Source organism: Miscanthus floridulus, chromosome 8, assembly GCF_019320115.1.
Source record: "Miscanthus floridulus cultivar M001 chromosome 8, ASM1932011v1, whole genome shotgun sequence".
NCBI lineage: Eukaryota > Viridiplantae > Streptophyta > Magnoliopsida > Poales > Poaceae > Miscanthus > Miscanthus floridulus.
This window is the reverse complement of record NC_089587.1, coordinates 59,616,909-59,632,706: the sequence shown is the minus strand read 5'-3', so window position 1 is coordinate 59,632,706 and position 15,798 is coordinate 59,616,909. Positions and strand designations below refer to the sequence as shown.

The 15,798-nt window shown below is 48.8% G+C and overlaps 1 protein-coding gene across 1 annotated transcript; it reads right to left on the bottom strand.

The window, feature by feature from the left end:
- Positions 1–5,413: 5,413 nt before the first annotated feature.
- On the bottom strand, positions 5,414–5,734 carry LOC136469155 (uncharacterized mitochondrial protein AtMg00810-like). The gene has a single exon (XM_066467463.1). It carries the CDS (start codon positions 5,732–5,734, stop codon positions 5,414–5,416), a length of 321 nt encoding a protein of 106 aa, XP_066323560.1.
- Between the last annotated feature and the right edge of the window lie 10,064 nt (positions 5,735–15,798).

Below are 15,798 nucleotides of genomic sequence, written 5' to 3'. Positions count from 1 at the left end.
GTCGGCCGTCGCCTTGCCCATGTGAGCCAGAGCATATGCCTTGAGTTGACCAACTGGCTGGCCACCGTGTGCATCCGACTACGAGAAAGACAACAACATGTGGTTAGAAATAATGCAGAATTGAGCACGGCTAGATTAGAGCAATGGCGGAGACTTACATATGCCTTTGCATATTTGCTGAGGCTGCGGCTGTCCTGATGGTGAGGTACACCTGGCATCTGCAAACGCCTATCGCGGGCCTCCTCGTGCTTCTTCTGCCAGTCCCCGTCTAACCAGGTGTCCACAATATATTCCCAGCAACCGTATCTGTTTCGAACGGGAGACACCTAACTGGGTTACACAGATCTACGACAACGATAAGGAAGAGAGGTTATTTATACCTAGGGTGGCGGTGGAGTCAGGCTAGCGGGGCAGTGGCGAGGCGACGCTGTGCAGGCAGGACCGCAGCGCCGACGAAGACGATCAGGGTCGCCTACGTACTCCGGGTCCCCTCCGACGGGTCCTGCTCTGCAAAAGAAGAATTATAATACTATAAGTTAAAAATTTCGGCAGAACCTCCCTTGTACGGGGAGGTTTTCAAAACCTGCAAGAAAAAAGCCGGCATGATGGCCGACAGCATATATACGGCATGAAGGCCCACACATCCACATACGGCACGAAGGCGGTCAATGACATACAAGGCACGAAGGCCAACAACCAGGGGGCTTTATACCTTGGGTGGCGGTGGAGTCGGGCGACGCGGTGCCAGGATCACCTTCGTCTCCAGCGAGGGGTGGGGACGACGGCGGGGACGAACGGCAAGGGGCGTGGCCGGCGGCCGAGGCTCCTCCTCCTCCCTTCTCCTTCCTCCTCCCTTCTCCTTCTCCTCCCTTCTCCTTCTTCCTTCTCCCTTCTCCTCTCCTCCACTCTGGCGGTTCAGGGGCGGGGGGCAGCCGGGGTAGGGCACCACCGACGGGTCCGCGTCTGGCGGCGGAGCGGGGCCAGGGCGGGGCCGGCTGCGGCGGAGGTCGGGCAGCGGCGGGGCGGGGCCAGGGCAGGGCGGCGCACCACCGGCCGGGGAGGGCAGACCCAGGCGCGGGCCGACCGCGGCGGAGGTCCGGCGGCGCCGGTGGTCCACGGCGGCGGGGCGGGGCCGGGGCGCACGACTGTGAGAGGGAGAGTGGGAGCGGGCCGGTCGGCCCGCTAGGGTTAAGTGGGGCGGCCCTTTACCGAGTGCCGAGATGCGGGCACTCGGTAAAGAAATTCAGGGGGGGTTTCTTTTAATCCAAAAGATGAAAAAAATTCTGAATTTTCTTTGCCGAGTGCTGCAAGCCTGGCACTCGGCAAAGAGGTTCCTTTGCCGAGTGATCACATGTGGGGATGTCTGGGTTTTAGGCATCGTATGTCACAACTTGCTCGGAAACTTCTAAATTTTTTACCACTACCTCTACATGCGATGACACGACACCTCGACAAGTTTCATGATTTTCGGACTTCGTTTGCATTTTATATAATTAAAAACACTTTTTTAACAAGTTGGTGGTCATGTTTCGTGAAACAGATGTTCGAAATTTCACGAATGTCCCTGCACACGGCCTCAAAATACACTAAAAAACATGAATACCATTTTTTGAATCGCTAAATTCCAATACTTCATGCACCTGCAGTTCAAATTTACTTTTTCGAGAAAATTTCAAGTAAACATAAAAAATTTAAAAAATATACCAAAAAGTCATAGAAAAGTTCCAAATTGGAACATGTGCTTCAAGGTACAGGATAAATGCCACTGAAAAAATTTGAAAACAAAAATAAAAAAAAATAAAAATATTTTATCGAGTGTTGGAATTGGCACTCGGCAAAGGAACCTCTTTGCCGAGTGCCAGGCCAGACACTCGGCAAAGACAGCACGATTGCCGAGTGCTAACGGCCAGCACTCGGCAAAGGATGACGGAGGGGCCACCGGCGTCGCCTGAGGTATTTTGCCGAGGGTTATTCTTTGCCGAGTGCCTGACACTCGGCAAAGAGGACGTTTGCCGAGTATCCCTCTTTGCCGAGTGTTTGGTACTCGGCAAATACGGCCTTTGCTGAGTGCCGGCTTTGCCGAGTGCGGCACTCGGCAAACTACCTCTTTGCCGAGTGCCCGTGTTTCGACACTCGGCAAAGCGCCGAGCACTCGGCAAAGAGCGCGTCTCCCGTAGTGCATGATTGTTTGTTGATAGGGTGCTTCGGTAGTGCGGTGGGTGCGGTGGATACTGGATATATATGTTGATGGCGTACGGATGGGAAGGGAGTAGATATATATATCTCGCAAGGAATAACTTATAATTTGGGATGAATGTATCCGCTGCATGATATAACTTCAGTTGAGTACGATGCAAGCAAACGCTTAGGGTTAATTAGGTATAGTGCCGTGTAATCCTTTTCTGAACCTCATTTTCAAGGGCAAATCGTTACTGATGTGATATTATTCTAAAAAAAACATACTAGAAAAACACAAGTTATGAGATAAAAAAACGCAAGTTATATAACGAGGGAGGAGCCGGAGAGCATGCACGCCAACTCATCAGAGCAAAAACTATTGATTTTCATATTTTGGAACAGCTTTTCCAACATTTTTTAGTTAAAACAGCCAAAGTTTGCTAGTAAAATACTCCTTCTGTTCCAAATTATAAGTTATTCCAACATTCTTGAGCAAAGCATCTCAAGTTTGACCAAAATTATTAGGAGAATTATAAATATTTATGGTATTAAATAGGTATATACTAAAAATATAATTAATGGAGAATTTAATGATACTTATTTGGTATCATAAATGTTATTATTTTATTATATAAATTTGGTCAAACTTGAGATGCTTTCACTTTTTTAAAAATTAGGATGACTTATAATTTGGAACAGAGAGAGTATTATTATTCGCTAAAAATAAATTGCTTTACATATTGGATTGCAGGCCTATTGATTTTCATATTTTAATACATTTTCCAACATTTTTTAGTGAAAATAGGCAAAATTTGCTAGCAAAATATTCTTTGCTAAAAATAAATTGTTTTATATATCGGATTGCATGCTTGTGCGTTTTGGTCTTTTAATGCGAATAGAGATCAAGAGTAGAATTTTTTGTGCATTTCAAAAAAAAAACTAAATCATTTCATTTGAGGTTTCCAGAAACATTATCATGTGCGAATAAACTAATTTAGATTAACAGTATGTGTCCCAACTCTGAAACTATCTCTACGATTTTTCGTGAAATTCTTGGGATGCTCGTGGGGTTAAGTATGACATCTCAATCCCTGAGTTTTGATTTTTGAACTACGGTTGGATTCTTATAAGGGATTGTTTTGAGTCTTGAACTATGGTTGATGAAGACCTGCTTTGCTGAAACTTTTTAATCTATGTCATCTTTTACATCTTTGGGTATATTTTTGCAAGAATAAAGTTGTTGATTATACAATGGCATTGTACTAATTTAATGAAACTGATGTTGGGGTGACCATGATTTCATATTTGATGAATGATATCCGAATTGACAACATTTGTAATTTAAATCCTAAAAATAGTTCCATGCACATCCATACAGGTAAAAATAGTAACATGCACATCCAAACAGGTAAGATAAATTGGATTTGAAATAAAATCTAGACAATTCAATCCCATTCTGAATTTAACCCGTTTCAGTTAATTAGCACAAATAACAATACGAGAATCCCATGAACAATTTATTTTAATTTGCTATATTATGATCTAATTTGCGGCGGCGCTCTTCGGCAATCAAGGTGTGACTGAATTGGGGTCTTTCATTTCATTTGCGGTGGCGCCGTTCGGCGAGACACCGGCGGATGTACTCCTTGTCGTCCGGCTGACGACTGTTCCTTCTCCGGCATAGCATCTCGTCGTCGGACTCGTAGTCGCTCCAGTCGAAGTAGTCGTGGGGGGCGGGGGCGGTGTTGTAGTTGTAGTACTTTTGCCCTAGGGGCAGCTGCTCCAGCTGCAAGAAGTCGACGTCGCACCGGATGGCTAGGCAGTCGTCCTTGAGCAGGCTCTCGCGCCGCCACTCCAGCTCCTCCCTGCTTATGAACTCGCCATGGCCGCACCCGAGCCCTTGCAGGTCCTTCTCCGGATGGCGGGAACAGGTGAAGATGCTCATCTGGGCAGGGTGCTCGTATGCGGGGTTGCCGGCGGCGTCGAGCAGGCTGAACTTGCTCTGCGCCTGCACGCGCTCCAAGTCTTTGTCGTAGTTGTAGTTGTAGTTGTAGCCGCCGCCGCTGCGGAAGAGCAGCCGGAGGTACAGGGACATGTAGTCGGAGTCCTTGGATCTGTCGGCGCCGTTCGAGTAGTAGTCGACCTGCCAAACGCGGTTGCCGACGAGGAAACTGTTGCTGATGTTCTCGCCGCAGGGAATCATCTGTTAGCCCATAGGATCACCAGCTCAGGTGAGTCGATCACTCATCAGTTTTGTCGACCACGACAGACGTTGTCCGACCACACTCTATGGCTAGAGGTAGAAGAAGAGAGAGAACAGAGCATACATACAGTAGAGACACCAACGTTGGTCGAAGCCCTATGTAGGAGATGGCAAATCTGAACTCTCTCTTTACTGAGTTGCAGTGGCAAACATATATATAACTCTATCCATCTAGTCCCAGTATAGCTGCCATGCTGCTATAGTACTAGATAACACAGCAGGGCTGACTTTGGCGCTTACCCCTGCTGTGGCTATAGTGCGGCTAGTGAGCCGTTCGACGCCTGCCCCTACAGCGGCTACAGTACCACAGTAGGGAGCCTTTTCGGCGCCACATTCTCTTGCAGTTCGTTCATACAAGGAAGCAGTAGATTATTCAACAATTCTTCCCCTAATCCTACTGCTATCCCTTATACCCTTCCATGTCGATCATCTCCTTCAGCTCTGTGAACCGAAGACGTCTGAGTAGCTTGGTGAGGACGTCCGTGAGCTGCCGACCAGTTTTAACGAACTCGATGACGATCTGCCCTTCATCGACACAGTCCCTGAGAAAGTGGAACTTCACGTCGATGTGCTTGCTCCGGTCATGGAGAACCAGATTCTTCGCGAGGGCGATGGCGGGCTGGTTGTCCACCATCAGTGCTGGTGGGTGAGCTTCCACACCGGTCAGCTCGCCCAGTAGCCAGCGCAGCCACACAACTTGGCACGCCGCTGTGGCCGTCGCTACGTACTCTGCCTCGCACGTAGATAGCGCCACCACCTTCTATTTCAGCGATAGCCATGAGATTGGAGCTGACCCAAGGAAGACGAGCACGCCAGAGGTGCTTCGCTGTCCGTCGATGTCCCCGCCATATCTGCATCGCTGAACACAGTGAGCTGCAGCCTACTCCCGCCGGTCTTGGGGAAGATGATCCCCTGATCCACCATCCCCTTGATGTAGCATAGTAGCCGCTTCACTGCAGCCTAGTGATCATCTCAAGGATCCTCTATGAAGCGACTGACGTAGCCCACGATGAACGCAATGTCCGACCTCGTGTGGACTAGGTAGCGCAGACCACCGACGATACTCTGGTATAGTGTTGCATCTACCTTCACCGCGGTACTAGCCTTCGTTAGCTTCAGCCGCTCCTCCATCGGAGTCATGCATAGTTTGCACTTAGCCATGCCACTCCGCTCCAATAGCTTCGACGCATACGCACTCTGACCAAGCGCGAGCGCCTCCTTTCCCTGTCTCACCTCGATGCCGAGGTAGTAGGAGAGCACGCCGAGATCGCTCATTCGAAAACGAGCCGCCATCTCGAGCTTGAAGCTGTCGATGTCCTCCGCACGCGTGCCGATGACGATCAAGTCGTCCACATACACGCCGACGATGAGTTCCTCCTTCCCCCATCACCGCGTGTAGCGCGCGTGCTTGGTTGCTCACCGTGTGAACCCAAGCTCACCTAGCGTGGTGTCAAGCTTGGCATTCCACACTCGTGGGGCCTACTGCAGCCCATAGAGTGTCTTGCACAGTTGAAGCACCCTGTGCTCCGCTCCCTTGACGGCGAAACCCAGAGGTTGTCTAACAAAGACCATCTCCGCTAGCTCGCCGTTGAGGAAGGTCGATTTAACGTCTAGGTGATGGACGCGCTAGTCCTCTACTGCTGCCAAAGCCAGTAGCAAACTAACAAATTCCATGCGCGCTACCGGCGCAAAGACTTCCTCGAAGTCGATGCCCTCGCGCTGGATAAAGCCTCGGGTGATGAGGCGCGCCTTGTGCTTGACAATGGCGCCGTGCTCGTCCTGCTTGACTTTGTACACCCACTTCAGACTGATCGGACGACATCCTAGAGGTGGATCGATGAGCTGCCATGTCTCGTTTTCCTCGATCGCCTTCATCTCCTCCAGCATCGCCCGTTGCCAATTTCCATCGCGCTCGGCTAGCGTGAATGTGGGTGGTTCCTCAGCACTGACAAGAAGTAGCTCAGGGTCGTTGAGCAGCCTACCCGCCAGGCATGAGGGCCCTGTGCCACCGACGATGTCGTCCAGCCTATGAAACCGCACCTCCTCACCTTCGTGGAAGGCATCCACGAACTTAATGATGTCACTTGGAGGTGAGGCGAACTCGATCAACATTGATGGAGCTCCCTGTTCCATTGGAGTGCTCAACATAGCACCTGGAGTGCTCGCACCCTAGATGCAGTGCTCGACACTACTCCTGGACCACTCGTCACTGCTCCTATAGTGCTCGGCGCCAATGTAGGAGTGCTCAGTCTCAGTCTTGGAGTGGTCGGCGCCACTACGAGACTTCTTGGCTTTGCTACGGGAGTGCTAGGCACCCTTCCTGGAGTGGTCGCCACCACTAAAGGATCTCCCGGCACCACTCCTGGAGTGCTCGGCATCCCTCTAGGAGTGCTCGGCATTGCCCCAGAAGTGCTCGGCATCCCTCCCAGAGTGCTCAGCACCTCTTCCCTAGCGTCTCCACCACCATGGATGACCAAGTGCTCGACAACGAAGGTGCTAGTGAAGCCACCAGCTTCCCCCGTGCTTGGACTGTTCCAGTCCCAAGCCGCCTTCTCGTCGAACACGATGTCCCGCGTGACAAGCACCTTGTCTCCGCATGGGTCATAGAGCCGGTACGCCTTGGATCCCTCCACGTAGCCCAAGAACACCATCGGTGTGCTCCTGTCCTCCAACTTGGTGAAGATCGGCTTCGTCTTCCTGACGTGGCCGATGTAGCCGAATGTCTGTAGGAAGGACACGCTTGGCTTCTGTCCATACCAAGCTTCGAATGGCATCTTGCCCTTCAGGACCTTGGTGGGAGCACGGTTGAGGATGAACACTGCCGTGGTCACTGCCTCACCCTAGAACCTTACCGGCATTCCTTTGGCCTTCATCATGGATCGAGCCATGTCGACCACCGTCTGGTTCCGTCGCTCCACCATGCCATTATGTTGTGGCGAGTACGACGCAGTGTGGTGTCGCACCACACCCTAATCCACACAGTACGCAGCGAACTCCACTGAAGTGAATTCATCGCCATGATTAGTCCTCAGCACGCGGAGCTTCTTGCCGCTCTCGGCCTCCACGCGTATTTTGAACTTGTTGATCACCACCGCCGCTTCGTCCTTGCTCATCAGGAGTTGCAGCCACATGTAGCGATTGCAATTATCCATGAGCAGGAGGAAGTACCGCCGACCACCAATTGTGGCTGGCGTGATCGGCCCACAGAGATCACTGTGGATGAGCTCGAGAGCGTTCGCCGCGCGATACTTGGCCGCCTTTGGGAATGGCAGCCTCCTCTGCTTCCTGGCCAGGCAACTATCACTGAACCACGATTCCTCCGTGCTCGATGTGGGGTAGCCCTCGGACCATCTTCTCCAGCCGACCAAGCACGTCGAAGCTGAGATGTTCGAACTGGGCATGCCACAACCACGGTTTCTCGGTGTGCCTTGCCACCAGGCATACTGGCTGCTCCACCTTCAAGTCGAGTAGGTACAACCGGTTCTAGGATCTCTTCACCTTGGTGAGAAGTCACTGCTCTCAGTCCCTGATCCTAAGGACTCCGTCCATGATCAGTACCTTGCTACCGCGCTCATCTAGCTGGCCAATGCTGATGATACTTGAACGCAGTTGCGGGATGTAATATACATCTGTTAGCGCGTGGTGCTCCCCATTTTGGCACCTGAAGATGATGGTGCCGCGCCCTCGGATTTCACCCTTGAGCCGTCATCGAACTTCACCATACCGGTAACATCGTCGTAGAGCTCGAAGAAGGCTGCCTTGGAGCCTGTCATGTGGTTATTGGTGCTAGAGTCCAGATGCCACCGCTGCTCCTGCTCGCCGCCCACTCGTCCAAGGAGGACTTGGGCGCACGGTTCATCGAGGTCGACAGCCTTCAGGGCCTTCCTAGGTCCTTCCACCGCCATCACCTCTTCCTTCTCCTCGGCCTCGACGTCGTGCAGTGCACAGAACATCGCCATTAGGATAGTGACCTCATCCTCATCATCAGCTTACGCCAGATGAGCCTGAGCCTTTTTCTCCTACTTGCGGTTTGGGCTCTCGCATGCCCAATGGCCCATCTTCCCGCAGTGCCAGCAGGCGTTGGGGTCGACCTGCGTCTTCCTCTCTGAGGAAGCCTTGCCGCGGCGCTTGCCATTGCCACCGCGGCTAGAGGAGGCTACCCCAGAGTTCCTCCGAGCAGCCCACTCCTCCTCTATCAACAATAGTTTGCTGCTGTCCTTCGGTGCTGTTGCCTGCTCTAGGCGCTCGTCCACTGCCCGTAGACAGCCTATCACATCCTCAATGATGAGGGTGGACAAGTCCAGCATTATCTCTATGGAGAGAGCGATCTAGATGCACTTTGCCGGCACAAAGTGGAGGTACTTAGAGACCGCCTCCTCTTTGTCGATGGTGACGCCGTGGCTCTTCAGCTTGCTGATGAGCGTCTGCAGGCAGAGAGAGAAGTCCTCCACCGATTCACCATCCTTGAACTTGAGGTTGGCGTACTCCTGCTTTAGAAGATCGCGCATCGCCGCTATAGCCTCCCACGCCTCCTTAGCAGAGCTTTTCGCCCCCAACGGCTCCCTATACTCCGCCGATACAGCAGCGAGGATAGCCTCCAACGCTGATATGTCATCTTCTTTATTTTTGGTGCCCTTGTCAACAGCATTCCAGAGCCGTTGGGCTCTGAGCTTGACCTTCATGGTCACCGACCACTCTCCATAGTTGGTGCGAGTCAGCGTCAGCCAACTGGTGCCACTGACTTCCCGCACCGTGCGAATAGGGAGCCGTGCGTCGGCCAACTGGGCAGCCATAGGGCATCGACCAACTGGGCAGCCACATCAGTGCCACTGCTGTCGCCCATCTCTGAACCGTGCGTCATCGCCAACGGTTAGTCCGGCGACGGCATTTGTACAGCTCTGATACCACCTGTTAGCCCACAGGATCACCGGCTCAGGTGAGTCGATCACTCAACAGTCTTGCCGACCATGGCAGATGTTGTTCGACCACACTCTATGGCTAGAGGTAGAAGAAGGGAGGGAGAACAGAGCATACACACACAGCAGAGACACCAGCGTTGGTCAGAGTCCTATGTAGGAGATGGCAAATCTGAACTCTCTCTTTACTGAATTGCAGTGGCAAACTATATATACAACTCTATCCATCTAGTCCTAGTACAGCTGTCATGCTGCTACAGTGACTAGATAACACAGTAGGACTTCTGGTGCCTGCCCCTACTGTGGCTACAGTGACTACAAGGAAGCTGTAGATTATTCAACATCATCTTCGTCAACGAGTAGCCGTCGATGCGAGAGCACCTGGAACGCTCTAACCGCCTTGGGCACGAGGGACGAAGCAGAACGCGAGACGACGGTGGCGGCGGACAGCAACAACGGTGCCGACATGGCGGGGAATCGTGTTGCTGACTTCGGCGCTGTGCTAGGAATAGGGTAGATGAGATGAGATGGGAGAGTTGACGAAGAGGGAATGAGATGATAGGATCCTATATCGATGGAGTCCTGTTCGCCCTAGCCGGCTATATGTTGAAATTGCAAGGGCCGGAGCCAAGCGAGCCGGCAGAATGAACAACATTTTTCTATTTTACCTCACCATGAGCACCATTAAAATACTAAGCCCGTAAATTTCGAGATTCGTAAGTCACCATATGCGCCCTGCTGTGGACAGACACGGTTGGCTAATACGGTAAGAATAGCATTGTGAAATTGTTAAATACTAAAATAAGTCTAGAAAAATAGTAGCAACTACATTGATGACTAAGGGTCAAGTTCCACCACAAGAACATAAATAAATCATCCAGTTCGGTTAGCATACTTGGAATCTCTTTCACCGAGGCTGGCCTCTCTCTGTATAATTTCTGCCTCCACCCCTTTGCAATGGAACTGTCGATTATGTATATATATGTTTTCTCTAAAAAAAATTTATATATACGTTACTCCACATATTATTTATTTTAGTACTATGTATTATATATCTCTGTTGGGTAAGATTTGTTACAACATCTCCAACAATTAAAAAAATAATTCCAAGTTTTTGGTTTTGCAACTCTATTAACAAATATTGGAAAAAAATAACCCTTAACACAAACAATTTTCAATAATTTGCTCCTAGAAAATCAAAAGGCATGGACCCACTTGTAGATCCTCGGTCTCATTGGCATGCTAGGTTTCATAACACGCCCATCACTGTCAACCCTCCTACACAGTACACAGTCGCCGCCAGGCCCGTATATTGACAGGAACAAGTGGAGCAATGGTTCAGGGCCTCAAAAATTACAGGGCCACCAAATTTACACTAAGTAGTAGCAATAGTTAATCCTTAATAGAAAAGATAACATGTGGCCAGACCTGCAATCACTGGTTTGTGGAGTATTGGCCCAATGTAAGGCCTATTGTTGTGTCTTGGATATTGTTGTATCTTGGATAGCAGATTAGTCGATTAGATAATCTGAAAGTTTGCATTATAAACATGGAGAATTGGAGAGGAGATTTGTTTATTTCATTGATCTGCATCATTTCTTTTAGAAATAGGAGGTATGATTCTGGCCATGAAAAGCGTAACAAGAAACAAAGATTAGAAGCTGCAGCTTAAACTCAAAGGGGTGCTCTTGATACATATGTTGTGAAAGAATCTTAGTTTTCTTCTCAAATTTTAGGGCAGCATCACACATTTTGTTCAGGGTCCTCCAAATCGTAGGTATGGCCCTGGTCGCCGCCCCATGCTTAGTTGCCTACCCTCATCCCCCCCTGCGGTCAGGTAGGACACACACCAAAATGGATTCCTGCTCATCCTAGGTGACCACAGCGAGCCAGACCCGGCCACCATACACCCCCAAGTCTGGTAGGGATACTTTGTAGCCTCCAAGTCACTGAACGCAGTTAGAGAGGAGGCCATATGTGGCCAAGTTCTTCCCAACTTTGCTTGCCTCCTCCGATCCTCTGGCCACCCAAACCAGCTCTAGCTACTCACAACCGCCCTTAGCTAGGCCGGTGGTACCAAGTGCATGGCCACTGCACCCCAACACATGTGGATTGATGCAAATACGACAACATACAAATAAGGCCTAAATCCTATGCAATGCGAGGAGACCGCGACTCGAACCCGGGACCTTCCGGTCACAGGCGGTAAGACTCTACCGCTTGCACCAGGCCCGCCCTTCCCCAGACCCCACACAAAGCGGGAGCTCTCTGCATTGGTTACGCCCTTTTTTTTAATTTAGCCTAGAAACTCGAGAACGTGTAACTTGAAGTGGTTGCACCTCATAAGCATGTACCTCTGATGGTTGTACATCACGTGGGATACTGAGGTCATTGAAGGACATGTCCTCAACCACACCAATGACCATGCTTGTTCAAATTCCACCTCCCGACATTGCAATAAAAATTATAAAAAACGCAAAACAATGAGATATACATTAGATAATTTTTCATATTACTTTGATACAAGCTGAAATAGAAGCAAAATGTTGAATAATTTAATCATACAAATATATCTTACATGCTGAATCGTTAACATTGGAACTATAATGAAATACATGTACAAACTTGCTATAAATTATATAATTCAATTATCCTTTTCTATGATCAACGATGGGCACATGTGAACCAAAAAATTCCTGATCTATCGTTTCAGGTTTGACAACATGACATACGCATGAAACAACAACAAAATATTGAATCATAACCATATTGTTGTACCACAGCTAGTAGTACCCAAGCTCAGCCAGGTTACACCTACCCCTAGCTAGGCTATAGTCGCCATTGGCCATCCATGGCCGCCCCATGCTAGGCCACAGCCAACCAAGGCCGAGCGCAGATGGTAGAGGGCGTCTGGCGCCGGCTGTGGCCAGCCGATGGCGGCTACAGCCGACTAGAGGTGTTGTCGTTGTGGCTATGACATTGGCAGTCGGCAACAGCTAGCTAGGCCACAGCCGTCCATGGTAGGCCTAGCATTGGCTACAACATGTCATGCAGGCAGTGGTTTTGGTCAACCAATGGCGGTTACAAGCGGCTAAATGAGGCCATGTTAGGGCATGCCATACCATGGCTGGGGCACGAGAAGGGGGACAACAACCAATTTTACCTCTTTTTAGGGATGGTGGAGGCGCTGATTGGAGTTTATTGGATGGTTGGAATAGCAAGGGCAGAGGATGGGGATGGCAAAGACTTGGCGCCATATATGGAAAAAAAATAGCGGGGATGAGGAGAAGAAGCCACGAAGAAGTGCAAAACACATATATGGAGTCCCGTGGGCGTGCATCTTGGTCATGCCTAAAATCAAGTTTTAGGAAAAGCTTTAGAGAACTGTTGGAGTTGCTCTTATGTGAAGCTATCATGTTGATTAAGATAATGTAACAGTGTAGCACCCGGTTTTAAGAACAAAACCAGATACACACCATATGTGAGCCCAAGAAGTCAAATCTCACATATAGCTACAAATAAGGGTAATATCAATAGACAATGCTCAATATATAACGTACTTAGTGTAAAGAATATAACCTTAGAGTATAGACAGCGGAAAGACAACTCCGATCTTCAGACGAAGACTCCAAATCCACAGGGACAATTGACTGGTTGATCACAAGCCTAATTCCTCCAAACTCTAGCAATCTGGTACCCATCCGGGATTTTTCCAAAGATTTAAAAAGTAAAGCAAGCGTAAGTACATGTCGTACTCAACAAATATAACATGGGGTTCATGAGGCTCAAAAGGCTGACACTGGTTTAACTGCGATTAGCTTTTAATGAGTCATCTTTTAGCAATTGGGTGGCAACAAGTTTATTCACAAACCCATACACACATGATCAGGTAAACATGAGTAATGAATAGCATAAACAATTAACCATTAATGAGCATCTTCATCATCAGTATCATCAGTGTTCATCATCTATTCCGTAAATGTTCCAAGGCCGCTCGTGACCGTGAGCACGGCTGATATACCAGTTTTACACTCTGCAGAGGTTGTACACTTTCACTGTGAGTCGTGATTTACCCTTTTGCCCGAGGTGATCAGCCTCTTGACCCACTACCAAGGAAGGTTGGCAGGGTTCACTATGAAGCCTTTCAAATGTTCGTCTAACAAGTTAGGGCCGCTAGGTTTCTGTGGCCTACGAATGTAGAGCTCCCCTTCCGGCAGGCACAATGACGCGCAGCCTATACACTGACGGACAGAGGCCGCACTATATCCAACCCGGAACACACCCCTCTTGCGCCACAAGGGTAACCACTAACAAGCTAGAAAAGGTCCTCATACTGAGCTAAAGCCAGAGCCATGTAGCCCTCACAGCTGTACTGTAAGTCCCGGATGATCACTTACAGATAAGTCCTTAGGGAGAGGAATCTAGAGCACCATAAACAGCCCAATGCTCTAGCCCCCTTGTTCCATGTTGCTAAAAAGCATCTTTTAATGTTTATTGCATAATCCATTAGTCAAGTTACAAGATCATGGTTGTAGTTGAGCACTAGCATCATACTACCCAATGCAATACCCCATAGGAGTCAAGATACAAGTACAAAAGACTAGGATATCCTTAGTGGTAGTCAAGGTAGACACATGCAGTATGAATTAAATGATTAAATGTGTATAGGACAACAAGGATGATCCCATGCTATACTTGCCTTAACTTGCTTTTCCCCCAAAGCAGTACGCTCGAAAGCCTTTAGTATTCAACTTTCAATCTTCTGCTTCTAATTCTCAGCTTCTAGTCTTCAGAGAATAGCTTCTTAATCACCACGTGAACCTCACCAATTGACTGAACCATATATCACCACACAAGCATCCATACAATCATACACGAAGCAAACAATAGATCTATATTAGAACAGTACACCAAACATAAAATCAAGAAGAAAAGTTTGTAAAACGAATCTACGTCTCGCTACGAACACACAGACGCGAAAAGCACGCTAATCGGAGCTATGGTGAAAAAGATCCATCTACCGAAAGATCTACTCATAAAACTATTAGCTTCATGTGTTTTAATTATATAAAAACATATATATGATATTGTATAGAGATTATAATTTAAGTCAAATTTAGATTTGAATTATAAATCCAAAGTGAAACAAATCATATTTTATTTATAAATCCAGTTGCATAATTGTTATTTAAGATATGATTTAAACCAGGAAATCCCAGTATTAGTGACATGATAAACATTGTTACTAACGCGTAGATCTCGTTGTTATGAATCTAACGCAACTTGGATGGACTAAAACGGATCTAAAACGCAAAAGATATGAAATAAACAAGATTTCCTTTATTAAAATAATAGATTAAATCTAATCACGAATTTTAAAAGTTGAAAACCTACTTAACAGTAGTATGAACATGTAGATTATGAAATTACGAATCTAACGTGATTTGAATGGGTCAAATCGGAGTTAAAACGGAAAAGTTATGGCTAAAACAAAATCAGTGGTAAATCTGTAAATAACTGAAAACGTATTTTAGATCTAAACCGACGACACTACGCTTTCAAAAGAAGAAGACGTAATCTGTGATAGCGCTTTGGACTGCGGCATCTAATTGGAAGAAACCGAGGGGCTCTTTAATAAAAATACCAGTGAAAGGGTATCTTCTAATCTGGGCCACAGATCTGAAAACGGACGGCTCAGGATGATTACGTATTTCTATTGTATTTCTGGAGTTGTTTTCTTAAAGAAAAACGGCCACAAAACGTATCCATGACGTCATATGATGTCATCGAGCTAGCAATCGTAACAGCTGGGAATTGGAGCAGGGCAGAGCACGCACGGCGCACGGCCGGTGCTTCGACATGTCTATTTTTTTCATGCGTGCGGAGTGAGCACAGGGAGCTGCGCGCTCGTCTCGGCGGTGGGTTGGGCACGGCGCCGCTAGAGCAGCCGGCACCGGTGAAGAACGCCGGCGTGACGATCGTCCATGGATAACGCCGAGAGCTCACAGGCTTAACACGAACGGGGCCTAGAGATCACGGTTTCCTGCGGCAAGTGTATGGGAAGACAGAGAGCACCAAGGAGAACTCACCGAGGGGATTTTCGATGGCAGACAATGGACGGGGACGGAGCGAGGCGACGCAGGGCTCGGCGGTGCGACGGCGACCTTCCTTGAAGCGAAAACCGGTGCGGAGTCCTTGGCAGCAGCGAGGCAGCAAACAGCGAGCACGGCGGCAGCGACGGCTTCAGTGAGCGTCTCGACAATTTCGGCGAGATCCTATCCGAAGGTGGCAACGCAAGGTAGCTAGTGCAAGGAACGGCACGCGGTGGGGAAAACAGGATGCGCCATGGCTTGATATTTATGGTCCTTGCGACGTGGGGCGCACTCCACCGGGTGGAATCGTGGCGGAGGCGGAGACGGACATGGCGGAGGAGTCCGGACG